The sequence below is a fragment of the Anoplopoma fimbria genome, chromosome 8, assembly GCF_027596085.1.
Source record: "Anoplopoma fimbria isolate UVic2021 breed Golden Eagle Sablefish chromosome 8, Afim_UVic_2022, whole genome shotgun sequence".
NCBI lineage: Eukaryota > Metazoa > Chordata > Actinopteri > Perciformes > Anoplopomatidae > Anoplopoma > Anoplopoma fimbria.
This window is the reverse complement of record NC_072456.1, coordinates 10243125-10256977: the sequence shown is the minus strand read 5'-3', so window position 1 is coordinate 10256977 and position 13853 is coordinate 10243125. Positions and strand designations below refer to the sequence as shown.

The following is a 13853-nucleotide window of genomic DNA, read 5'->3' as shown; positions in this document are numbered from 1 at the left end:
TGCAGGGCTGCAGACTGGTAATCCTTTGGATGTGGGGGCACACGCATGACCAGAGGTTTGGGCTAAAGGCAGAGCGAGCCTGCTGTTGTTTCACAACTGGTAATCTGCTCAGCGCTGAGATAAAAGAGATCTCTCAGCGCTTCTCCACCAGTGTGCCCCAGAGTGCGATCAGGCCTTCTTGATAATATGTATTTTGTGGAGAAAAGTGAGTCAAACATCACATGGCTGCACCAAATCATAAACATCAAATAAACATCAAATACGCCAGCAATTTCCTTCTGGACCCCCACAGCATTTTGTTTTTCCACTATCTTTGCTTGTTAGATCATTTCTCTGACATGTCAAAGAAATCAGTCTTTGTCGCTCGTAAATGTTTGTTGCGGGAGGCTCCCCATTGAAAAGGTTGCTGTCCACAGATGTAAACGATAGGTCACTTCATGTCATTTCATCTGCAAGCCGACACAGCGGTATTAATCACTGATGTCAATCGGGAGGAAATGTGGCCGTCAAAACAGACTCTGAAGACGATGACATATTCAGCAGCCGATGAATACAAAAATGAATTGACACAAAGGCCCCTTCCTGCCTGCTGTAGAGTGATTACCATCTGGACGGCAGCCATACAGTTTTGACAGAAATTAGATTTGTTTCATGCGTGGACACAGCACATGAGCATTGGATTTCTGGTTTGTTCATGCGTTGTATTACTGCCTGACTGGCAGTCAGCTTCAGGATTTGCAGCCAAATCACAAGAACATTGGATGAGTATACTTTTTCTGCCTTTGTGTGTTCATAACAGGTGTTCTAGTAAGGACTCACTATTTACAGTCTCTTAAGATGTTTTTCTTCTTCCTCTATACTTTCAAGTCTGCAGTTGCCTCATTGGCAACTCTTGGAAAAAGACTTATTACACTGCAATGTTTAAATATAGCTTTACCTGATTTTGTTTCCGCTTCCTGGTCTGTAATTGCCTTTACTCATCCATTATGAGTAACTTCTGAATTAAGTATTTTAAGTAGGCCAGGCCAGGTTTATTTCTTCCTTTTGCTGCATGGAAGGTACAAAAAAATAGAACTATTAAACCTATTTTTCCTATTTTTTTTTGTCTGCAGTCTACAGCACTTAAAATAATGCTCCAGTGATGAGTCAGAGGAAGATAATCATAGAGAACTCACAAAATACTGCAGTGGCAATTCACTTGTTCGATGCTGTTGGCAAAAATGAAAGGAAATAGGAAATAAACATCCCATATCATAATATGTACAGACTCTTCAATATGAAGATGGATTCACAAAGTCCCATTTAACTGTTGGTTCTTATCTGGATTCAGATGTTAGCAATTCAGTCTCAACAAAACATACCAGAGATAACAACAAATCCTGCGATGCGTCTCCAGAGAACGTGTTTTAAATCACCTTTTGTCCGGCTTTAAGTCCAGTTTGTGTCTCTTTATATAAATGTCTGTTCAGTCAGTTTCCTCTTCAGAGTAGCTTGTTTGTGTGATTTATCCTTAAATAAAAACTAGGCCATTGAATCAAACAGTCAGGGAAACTGGTCTGAAGAATTCAATGATGGAAGTTATCTTGCAGGGAGTTTTTTGGGGAGAGGGATTGTACCCGACAGAAAAGTCCAAACACTATTTTTTTTATGTTGTTTTGCAGTCACAAATCATGTCTGCTTTGTTATTCCTCATGCACAAACTCTGATTTGAATCCCCTCCAAGAGGCATATAGTTCAAATCCATTTGCTAAATGGTATGAAAGAAGTCTGTCCAATGACTGAAGGAGGACCTGGTGACTGCTGAGGCCACGGAGACACACAAATGGCCACAGTGATTGTTAAAAAATGATGGTTTGGATCTCCAAGAGCGGCAAATTGTTAAGGTGTATGATGCTAAAAACAGGAGCGTAAAAGGTGGCAGCCTGCTCGTTCAGACTGTACACTTGTCAAATATTTTCATACTGTGTCACTCCCCTTTTTTGTTACACAGATTCAGTAGGAGACTGGTCATCGATGTTGTGCCTCATTGACTGCACACTGGTCAGGATTTTCTTCTGGTGTCCAGCTAGAGACACTCCAATCCTCTGAAGATCTCTGGAAAAAAACACAGAAGGAGGCACAGAGATGAGGTTGCTTCATCATCACAAACATGGCTACTTTTAAAAGGTGGTATGTGACACCAGTAAATCTCTACTCGATAATCATGAGTGGGGATTTGAATTGGAATAAAAAAGGTACCTGTGCTTTAAATTAGAGCAGCAAGGAAGTGCTGGGTAAAGGAATTATTAAAAGAGCAAAGAAATGTCTTATTTTTTACTATTTAAATGTAAGAAACTGTATATTAAAAAATTTCTGTATATTAAATTTCTATTATATTACCGATCGAATATTTATTTTTTTAACCACTATAAAAAACAAACATACCTATGTAGCCTATATAAGGTCAGCCTGTATACTGCCATCACTTTCTATGGGCTGTATGGGCAGATACGATCTAAAATAGGCAATTCACACAACACACCATAAATTTGTGTTTCAATGTTTAGTTTTCTTTCAGAAAGAAAATGTCAAAAGGTGAAGCATCCATTTTTTCCCTGCATAGCTGTGCCTCATCCATGGAAAGCCTTTTAAAATACAGTTCAGTGGCACATAGCCAATTCTGTGAGGCTCTATCTGCTGTCTCCACACTGGCTCTATGTTAAGGTATACTTAATTAATCCCTGTGGGGAAAATCATCCTATATGTTTGACCCACAGTGCATTGCACAGGGACCAACTCCAGGTCTGAGGTTGGTGCTCATTCAAGGATGGCAGGAGCAGAAGCCACATCTTGTAGGCCCAGTCAGTAGGAGTGATGCTAATTTGCCTCCTATACAGGCTTGTTTAGGCAGGAAAAGCAAGAATATACCATTCTTTAAATAGATAACAACACAATTCATTCCACTGTGCATTATACTTAGTAAATGAAGACAAAACTCTCAGAATTTCTCACGATGGCAGATTGTGAAGGGAGTGAAATGCTAATTAAACACAGTCAATAGAGTAAAAGAGAGAACAAACTACAGGCAGAAACACCAGGAATGTTGGTATGGGAAAAAGATGCATTAAAGCTTTATAGAAACAACAGCATTTCCAACAATCACCAATCTTATGTTTTTGACTGGTTCAAATCCTGCATTTACAAAAAGCAATTACAGTTTATTTAACAGAGTTTTTATAGTGTTTTTTAATTGTCATTTCATGATGAAAAGAGGAAAAAAGGATGGAAGCAAGTGAGTCTGGAAGATTGTTCAGAGAGACAGACAGGCGTACACATGGACCGGCAGTCTGCCAACCAGCCGTCCTGCCAGTTGTCCAACTAACAAGACTGACTTGGCAGGTGAGCAGTGTGAGAAGCAGGCAGGGAGAGACAGACACACAAAAAACAGAGAGAGGCGGTGAAATGGGTGGACTTACTCGGCTGTGATTTGTGTGACGAGCGGCAAAGAAGTGAAGCCCGAGCCAAGGAAAGAGTCTCGATACTGGGTCATCTTCAACGCGGCCAGCCAGTCGTCCACAGAGCTCACCCTGCTCAGGTCTGGAGCTCCACGGTCTAACAAGGGATGATGGGAAGGACTGCAGACAGTAGTTAAAACAGGAGAGATAAGGAGGCGTTAAAAGGAAATTCTGTATGTTTGTGAATGTAAATTTGTATCTCTACTCACCCGGGGCCGACGTTGTTGGTGCCGGCTTTGAGAGATGCAGGGTTGCGTATCATTTTGTCCAACATGCTGACGATATCGGGGAATTTGGGCCGTGCGTTCCGGTCTTTCTGCCAGCAGTCCAGCATCAGCTGGTGCAGCACTACCGGACAGTCCATGGGAGCTGGCAGCCTGAAGTCCTGCTCGATGGCATTTATCACCTGGGACGCAGTGAGAGAGGGAAGGAAGGGAGAAGAAGCAAGAGACAAACCCACAGTGAATTAATAGCTGACTCTCAGCTCGTTTATTTTAGTTTTACAGCCCGCAACTTAACTGTTTCGGTTCAGTTTCTCCGCTCATTGGTACTTTTACTTTCACCAGATATATGACTCCAAATAAAGGCTAGTGTTTATTTGTAGCTGCTGGATGTGTAAATAAGAAACGGTTTGCTAACACATTCATTATAACAACTTTATGGAGGAGTAGTTATCTAAAATATATTTGCAGCAAAGGCACAGGAAAAAGAATGAGAACTGGAAAATGTCAGATTTAAAGTAAACAAGGGAAGAAATATTTAGAAAGAAATGTATTAATTGTGATCAGCCATCAGTTAATTGCACTCAGCATGGTGCTGGACTATGATGCTGAGGATATCAGACGGATGAAATAGGTAGAAAGAGGAAGAAGTTGAGCCCTGAACTCGCTACTGTTTCGGCAACACTTTATATTTCACTCTCAAACTTGATTTGTGACATCCTGTTGGCAGAGAAGAGTTCAGCCTTCTTTGTTACAGCTCCTTTGTGATTTTGAAAGGATTATTTTATACAGCTTTAATTAAAACTACAAAAAAGTAAAACTTGGATTATCTAAGAGGATTCAATTTCCATTTGAGAATTTCATCCTGACAAAGCGTGCACAGCATATCCAGATATTCATCGCTAAGCAGCGGTGACGCCTGCTGCAGCCTCTGAAGTCGAGGCAGGTAGCTTTGCACTGACGAGCTTTTGATTTCATTATGCCACTGCAGATATTGTGAATTATAAAGATCTGTCAAGGCTTTTCTGTGACAACCTTTAGGCAAAAAATGGGTATTGCAGAGAGGTTGTGCCAGCATACCTTTTGAGTGCAGAAAGTAATTATCCAGAACATCACAGAATTCAAAAAGTCCTTTGACTGAAAGAGTAACTAGCTGCCTTGCCACTTAAAAAATATATATCAAGGAAAGGAGAACATTCTGTGATCATTACCTCAGATTAGTCAACCCCCTGTTCCAGGAATGTGGAAATATTTTTGTCACCAAAACTCTAATTATGATTGTTGTAATGTGTTAAATTCACATTGTGTTGTAACCCAATGGCCTGGCTTATAACATTTTCTGTCAAGACATTTTCTGTCAAAACATTTTCTGTCAAGATAATATCAATCTTTCATCTTTCTTTTCAACCTTCACACTGTATCCTTTGCAGGCCCAATTCATATTTTTCATGTTAACAAACCGTCTATAGCATCAGGAATCAGAGGGGCTGCAAACATTTGTAAAGCGAACTGTCTTGAAGCTAGAAGAGTGCCAGCATCAGTATCCTTTGAATGAAGCCATTATGTGTTATATGGGAAAGTACTTTCCAAAGTTCTATTTAAACCATCCATTTATGTTTAAAGGAAATGTTTGACATGTTTGGCAAATTAGCTTATTTGCTTTCTTGGCAGGAGTTCGATGAGAAGATTGATTCCGCTCTGTGTACAGTAAATATGAAGCCAACACCAACAGCAAGTTAGTTTTACTTTGCACAAAGACTGGTCTATACTTGAGGTTGCGACGCAAACAGTGGACTCCAGGAAATAACTGCACCCAGCCCAAAAAATAGTCAAGCTCATAAGCCCCCATAAAACCACCATTATCCTTTTACACTTCAGTTTGTGTAAGTATTAAACAAACAAGATATAACGTGTTTATTTTGTATGATTAGAGGTGCTGGTAGACAGCTTGTGTTCCCTTTGAAGTCTTTGTGGACAGCAAGAAAGCAAATAAGAATTCCCAAAGCGTTACATTCATTTTGTTATTACAGTCAGATAGGCCAGGAATTATAGGAAAATTAGGTCAACACATTCTGGCTTTTCTACATCTTTTTGTAATGTTTTTTGTCTGCCTGTCTCTACCCTGCCATTACATCAGTTTTCCCAAATGTGTTTCTCCATCATCTGCACACATGCTCATTATTCCCTGTTTAACTGATCTGAAAAAGTGCTCTCTATTTTGCTTTTTTGAGTCCACGCTTCGCTTCTAAGCTGTTGCACTGTGACTTTAGTTTGGGTGCTGCTGCTACATTTTTTTAAGACAGATTCTGCCTTTAACAAAGGACATGTGCCATAAAATTCCTTGAAACAATACTCCCCGCACCTCCCGTAAATTTAAAGTTACTAGCCCGTGTCAGTGTACTTGTAAGCCTACCTAACAGTAAGCTTAGGGTATGCGGTGCTTGGAAGAAATTCGGCACCGGGGATTTGTCTGCTCGCTGACTGAACTCTACTTGACCCCGACACACTTCTCAGGCTTTGTGCCGCATAAATTCTCTCTAAGCACCACTGTCAATCAAAATAGCAGCGAGTGTAGTAAAACATCACAGGTCTCTTTCATGATTAATTCATGTCGAACACAGCACCTGTGGTGGCTTCCGCTGACAATTCCACCGTTCTGTGTTCTTTGAAATCCTGTGTGTGTGTGTGTGTGTGTGTGTGTGTGTGTGTGTGTGTGTGTGTGTGTGTGTGTGTGTGTGTGTGCCTTTATGCATGTCTGCCTGCATGCGTGTGATTCAGCTGCATGTGTAGCATGTGTGAGTTTAGGGTGTGAGGTTCATGCATAGTTAATGCCGCAGCAGACCCTCGTTAGCTATAGCGGTAACACACACTTTCCCCATCATTATACACTGTGTGTGCCATTATAAAACTGTCTCTGTCATTAGACTGACTCTCTGTCATTACCGCTGCATAGACTGCTTCTATTTCGGAGGAGCAACTTTAGGGGAATGAGGGGTGAGGCTGCAAGGGAGGAGGTGAGGAGAGACAGCAGGGGGGGGGGGGGGTAAGAGAGAGGGGAAAGTGTGAAATAAGGGGAAAGAGATGGTTAAAGTGATGTAGATGCTAATGCAGGGAAATGGTTTTCTGCTGACTAAAATGGGTGAATGATTTATTTCTATTAGTTGAAAATGTGTGTCTGTCTCACAGCTAGAAGGGCATCTCGCTACCGATTACCTCTTCATCGATCAGACAGCTAACCAGACAGAGAAAACTTCCCATATAGGCCAAGTGAATGAGGTCTAAAGCAGGTTAAACATTGCTGGAGAGGAGCTGTGAGTCTGAAAATGTTACTTACTGGGGAAGTTGGGAAATAATAGCTATAAATAATTTCCTTATAGAAAGTTATTTAGAAAATTTCTCAGGCAACTGAGGCTGTCAGCAATGTTTGGGAAGATTTTCTGCAGCAACAAAATGTATTTCCAAGTTTAAATTCAAGACAAACTGGAGGCTTGTAAAATTCCGCGGCTCCTCTGTGTCAAAGCTATAAGATATATAGTTTCAGAAAGACAGAATTGAGCCTCAGTGCTTTGAAGTGGGGTTTAGTGCCAAAACTAACTAAAATCTGAGTATCACATTTCTTCTCGGAATAGAAACCTAAAAATAAAAATGTGAGCAATCCGATCTTCTGGAACCTCCTTTTTCATGTACTGAACGTGATCCCCTTTAGGTTTAAACTGTAAAATTGAATACATAGCCTAAAGAAAGGATGAGTGTTTTTTTATGACACATTTTAACACAAGAACAGTAGAGAGCTGTGCATTTTCAAAGAAATAAATGGCAATCATTTCTAGCCTTAGCAGCACTGGGATATATAAAACCTCAAACCTCTTAATAACATCATTTAGATGCCAGCAAAAAGAAGAAAAACAAAAAAAAGAAATCAAAATGCTGCAGCAAATTGATCATACTGTGAAGGTAATTGGAATAAAGTTGTCAATGAGACAATGAGATATTCCCTGAAGAAAAGATAAGCTGGAAAACAGAATCCTGATGCCTTCTGGTCTGATGTTCCAGGAAACAAACATTTCTGTGACACTTAAAGTGATGCCCTCATTTTCCGTGTTTTTCCAAAAACTGCAGACACCCTGCTGTGAGAGGCAGCAAAGGAAACAAACAGAAGCACCCCCAACCCATATCCACCACCCACCAACACACACACTCGCACACACACACACCGACTCTAGAAAGGCAGTGTGTGACAAAAACAAGGGTAAACGTATACAATCCTATACAGTTTTAGAAATCAACGAGAACAGAAGAAAACAAGACAATGATTGTCTCTCTCCCCCTCTCTCTCTCAGACATACACACACATACACAAGCATGCAGTGACTCACATCTTGATTGCTCATGTCCCAGTAAGGCCTCTCTCCATATGCCATCACCTCCCAGGTGACGATCCCATAACTCCAGACATCTGACGCTGACGTAAACTTCCTGTAGGCGATCGCCTCTGGAGCCGTCCATCTCACCGGGATTTTACCACCCTGAGAGAAAAGAAAAAGAAAAGGGAAGAAGAGAAGGGAAGATAGATGATGGAAAGAAAGCAATGGAAACTCATTTGATATTTAGTTCCACTCTGGACATGCACACTTACAAATTCATCACACAGTACTTAGTCCACCAATTTTCATTTTCTAATGTGTAGTAACTTCTACAGCTTCACAGGGCACACACAATAGCAATAACGATAACACAATAGCATGTTTTATCTGTATGGAACAGTCCAGCCTCTCACATAGATATAAAATGTCCATGGGAACGAGAAGGAAGTTTTGACCATAGTAGAAATGCAGCATATCCTTTTAAAGGTACGTTTATTGCATGTTCCCTGTTTGTTTGTGTGGGTCCTCACCAGTGAGCTGGTGTAGGTGGGGTCAGAGGCATCCTCCTCCAGATATCGTGATAATCCAAAGTCAGACACCTTACACACCAAGTTACTGTTAACCAGAATGTTCCGAGCAGCCAGGTCCCGGTGAACATAACTCATTTCCGCAAGGTACCTGTAACATAAACAAGATGTATTGTGTGGATGAGTGTGTTATCCATCCCAAACTTCCTGGGCTACGAAAATAAGCAAATGGGATTCAGTGTGTGTGCAGTTTCAGTGTATGCGTGTGCGTTATCTCTGCCAGACAACTTTGATAAATTAGGAATGGTATTTAATGGCTGTGTACACGTACACGTTTGTGTGCTTTCACAGCCAGATACCTGCAATAAAACACAGATAGGATCTAGTGTGTGTGTGTGTGTGTGTGTGTGTGTGTTTGTTGGAGCAGTGTGAGGAGTGTTTCAAGCAGCCAAGCCAATAATTTGTGGCGTTCTTATTTAAATAAATAGACTTGTGTTTGTTCATGTGTGTGTGAGTGTGTTAGAGTGGGAGAGAGGAGATATCTGTAGTTGTCTGATTGCGTAGAACACAAGACCAGACAGTATTAGATATCACCATTTGAAATCTCACTATGGTAGAATTGGTATTATAACATTAAAAATCTAATTTCAATCATGGAAATGTTTGAAAAAGTTCAGTCTTCATCTTTATAATAAAATCGGATTTCTGTAGCAGGAGTGGGTGGGTGTAGGTGTGTGAGTGGGTGTGTGTGTACCTCATTCCAGACGCGATGCCCCTCAGCATACCAACCAGCTGGATCACTGGAAACTGCCCATCATTTTGCTGCAAAACCAGGAACCGTGACAGGATTATTTATATTTTTCCGTTATCACACTTTTTCCCTTACATGTAGTTATTTTGAGAAAGTCAAGTATGTCAGTATTTCACATACAATGTCATCACAGGAGCTATAGCAAACAATTTTTTGAGGAAAAAAGTACATATTTTTTCAAACCAGATGACAGCTATAAGTAAAAAATGTGGCTGTGATGTGGTTAAGGTGATGTGCTGTGAAAAAGGAGCACATAAACACAGTCTGGATTGCTGGTGTTTTAACTTCAATTTACAGAATCAATTTTATTGACTCGATTTTCCACTTCCTATAAATAATAAGGCCCTCGTTATGCTTAAAAGTACCTGTAAGATTACAGTTGCTAAAACCTCTTGCCCCAAAAACGTCCAATTTAAGAACAGGAGGGCTTTGTTCGACTTTCCTCAACTGACACCAAATATTTGTCAACTGTTTCAACCCAAATGAGACAAGAATTAAATCTGGAGGAAACTGCTACGAACAGGTGGAGAGTGGTCGCATGCTCGAGAGAAAAAACATCGTAACTGTAGCAACTTGAACTTGTCAGGGCGCATGAAAGACGATGTGATTCATTCATTCATTATTATCTCTGATTGGCCAGCTTTTGTGATGTGCCGATAGCCTAATTTCCAGTGAACAGAAATGAGTGAATAGGCTTGTCCTGTGCTCTGATTGTAATGCCACAGAGTGGTAACGGAAAAAGTAAAAACAATAGACGCCATGGGGTGAGGAAAGGAGGGGGGTCTGATTAGAGGGCGTTAACATTATTTTATTTCGTGATTAGTCCCAAATAGTACACTCTATCTCAGAGATTGCTTTCAAGATAATTAGTATTCGAGACACTTTCAACAATGATAAAGCTGATTTTTATAAATTTGATGAGAAATTAACACCAGCATTGATGTGTGTCATCAAGGTATAGTCATATCATTTGGTTTATAGCTTAAAAAAATATGTATAAGTGTGCAGTTACCCTTTAATAGTGTAGTTTTATCCCCGTGAAGAACATTTCAATTAGCCACAGATGTTTTTTAAGGTGAAACTATTAAACAGGGACTTGATAACACTCATTGATGGGCTTCCATTGTCCTAAAGATGTACAGTATGTGATATGATGTAAAAGTGGTTCAAAGTTTAAAACAGATAATTAAGAGGAGACGTTTCTAGAATAAATAAACTATTTGATCATTTTTACAAATATCTCTTTAATGTACACCAGCAAACATAACATTTTTGCTGAGCTGTATATTGAAATTCAACAAAAAGAAACACATTTTGAGGAGCTTGAGGCTTGTTGTAGTTATGAGACATGTTGACGAAAACATTTTTTGCTATTTCACTGTTTCACCTTTGGGCCAGACAGTCTCTGTCTCTTATACACATCCCTGCTGACATAGTTGCAGAAGAAGGTGTGTGTGTGTGTGTGTGTGCAAGCCTTTTAATTCACTTTGTGCATCAAACCGTGCCTTTGATGCTCTTCTAGCCTAATCCTCTGCAGGCAGAACCTGCTTCTAGACACACACACACACACACACACACACACATTGATCCTCTGGTCTTGTGCCTGCAAGATGGTCACGCTAGGACAGCAACACCAGTGAGATCGATCATTGTGTGTGTGTGTGTGTGTGTGTGTGTGTGTGTGTGTGTGTGTGTGTGTGTGTGTGTGTGTGTGTGTGTGTGTGCATGAGTCAGCGGATGATTTCTGAGTCAAAAGGGGTCATGCTGTGAGAACCAAACATCAAAGAGTTTCTCTCTCTGTCTTTAGAGGCACCTCGAAAGGAGGGCAGGATCAAAGAAACGAACAGACTGACAGACAGACTTCCTCCCAGGATGAGGAGGACGGAGAGAGGAGAAAAAGAGGAGCAGGAAGTTGTTTCTGTCTTTGAGTCCCATTGTCAAAAAACTCCCTCTCCATCAGTCTCTCCGTTCGGGTATCTATGTGTTTGGACAATAGGTGATTTTGGACTGAAGAAAAGTGTGTATATACAGTAGATACTGTAGGCAAACTCATCAGCACACACTGTATGAAATGTTTTAAGCTATTTTGCAAAAATGATGATATTTGTCACCTAAATGTTCATCGATATAATAACATTAGTGATATAAGCTGCCTCAGTAGCTTCAGTGTGTGTGTAAAAATCAACCTGTCCCACCTAGTGTTTGAAATTGTCAAAACTATTTAACTCATTTCAAATTGTAAAATGTCAAAGGGCTGTTTCATAAGTTGCCAAACTAATCTCAGCTCGTTCTGTTGCTTTCAACCGCACCATACGACTAAACCTGCTGATGAGGACCATGTGATACAGTAGAAAGCTCCAGAATAAGCAAGTATGTAGACATTAGGTTGAGACTGTCAACTGAGATGGGGGTCATTGTAGTAGTACACTGTGCATTCCTTCACTTCCTCTGCATCTGCCAACATTTAAACTGAAGATAATATGAAATAAAGTTCAGCAGTACACTGTTAAAAGATATACCCATGTACTTGTGTGTATGTGTACAGTATTTATAAGTTCTTTACCCTGAGAAAGGAGTCAAGTGCTCCATTCTCCATGAACTCTGTGATGATCATCGTGGGCCTGCTCTTGGTGACGACGCCCTCCAGTCTGATGATGTTTGGTTGGTCAAACTGGCCCATGATTGACGCCTCGGACAGGAAGTCCCTCCTCTGCCTCTCAGAGTAACCGACCTTCAGGGTCTTGATGGCCACAGGAATTTCTTTTTTCCCAACAGGCTTCAGGCGACCTCTGTACACCTCCCCAAACTCACCTGAAGAAGAAGAAACCATTAGGTGGCTGACATTAAAGCTTTAAATCTTAATTAAAAAACGGTACAGTTTGCTGTTAACGTCCTTTGGAAACAGTATGTGACTCAGCAGGAAAATACAAGTGCATTATTGGGGATGGTTGTTTTTTTTAATGCTCCTTTGAATTCAAAATGCTTTAATAAATTATAAAGTATTAAAAGGGGTGAAAAAAGAATTGCATTTCAATCAAATTTTCCGCTGTAGAAATGAGTCACCAGGCTGAGAAATCCGATGAGCTAAAGTTCAAACCATTTGGCTACCATTCATTATTAAAAACTCTACATCAATCAAACAAGAAGGAGCATATTGTCCTTTGCAGCAGCTGAGTTGGGCAGCAGTGAGAAGGGCAGTGCGTGTTAAAGACATAAACACTCTCTCAGTCATGGGAGCTGTCCTCTGAACCCGAATTGGCAAATTCACAAAGAATGGACTGCGGCCACCAATAGCACAATGAATTGCACACCCCTTGCAACCGCTATCTGCCTCTAAACAGCCTAACCGTGCCCATAAAGTTTTTTTCATAAACCTTTTTTTGCATTTGATTGCAATTATCTATTCGGCAAAGTATAAATGCTACCTTTGCGCCAAGAACACAGTAAGCAGAAAAAAGGCAGGGAAGTTTTTGCAATGAGGCTCATTGCTTAGAAAGGGGCCCAATTTACGTCACATTTTACATTTAAGAATTTCATAGGGATGCACTGACCCAACTTTTTCAGTCCCAGTATGGATATCTTGGCTTTTGGCATCGGCCAATACAGAGTATCGTTCGGACACCAGTGTTAAATTATTAAGCTGTATGCCTCACTGCGTGGAAGAGACTGGGATCATTCTTTTATATCTAAGGCACCATCATGGTTGAATTAAACATTGCTCTCTTAATTTTGTAAAACATTATGTAACAAATGAATAGATATAAATGTATGAATTGTTATTTATTAAAATAATGGTATCCAATACCAGATAGGCCTATTGTCACTGATACCCGATCCAGCTATTTTAGTTTCTTTTAGTCTTATTTGTGCAGGTTTAGTGACTGCAAAAGCCAGCCCTCAGTCTCATTCTAATGTCCTTTGAGCAGCTTTGCTCGAGCAGATAGAGGTTGAGGACTTTGGTAAAGGGTTTCATGGTACTTTTTGCAGACAGAATGAGCAACAAAGATTGAATCCCCTCAATAACTCCTCTCGGGGGTAATAAAAGGTTTGTAGCGGTGGTGGCAAACAAGATAAAAAGGGACCATGTCATTATTATTGCAAAGGTACTTGGCTTTGCATACCACACCTTAAGTTTCCCCTCGAGGAGGCAAGGTGACCTCATGGATAAAGAGACAAAAGTACAAAGGTTTAATCCCTGCCTGCAGTTTAATTTGTGTTCTAGACTAAAAAGTTTTCTAAGTCATGTGCCCTGGTGTATTGATTTACTGTGCTGAGTTCCCTGTGATCGAATAGTATGCCATTTGTCAGCTCGGTAGGCTAGTTAGCATTTGCTACCTGACAAGAAGTAAGAATGAGTATTTCACAATAATGAGACCATCAGGGTTATTTTGTAAGACTAACACAGTGTTTCTAGTTGTACCGAAGATCCATCTAGA

At 40.4% G+C, this 13853-nt stretch overlaps 1 protein-coding gene across 2 annotated transcripts in view; it reads right to left on the bottom strand.

Annotated features, from left to right (window-relative positions):
• Positions 1–897: 897 nt before the first annotated feature.
• The window catches only part of LOC129094831 (ephrin type-B receptor 1-like), an 80428-nt gene continuing 67472 nt past the window's right edge, over positions 898–13853 (bottom strand). For both annotated transcript variants that reach the window (XM_054603106.1, XM_054603105.1), the window contains exons 14-20: positions 11981–12228; positions 9361–9428; positions 8610–8757; positions 8092–8241; positions 3704–3900; positions 3456–3614; positions 898–2094 (exon numbers count right to left, since the gene is read on the bottom strand). In XM_054603106.1, coding sequence (XP_054459081.1) covers positions 1983–2094; positions 3456–3614; positions 3704–3900; positions 8092–8241; positions 8610–8757; positions 9361–9428; positions 11981–12228 — 1082 coding nt within the window. In that variant the 3' untranslated portion in view covers positions 898–1982. The remainder of the gene's footprint in view (positions 2095–3455; positions 3615–3703; positions 3901–8091; positions 8242–8609; positions 8758–9360; positions 9429–11980; positions 12229–13853) is intronic.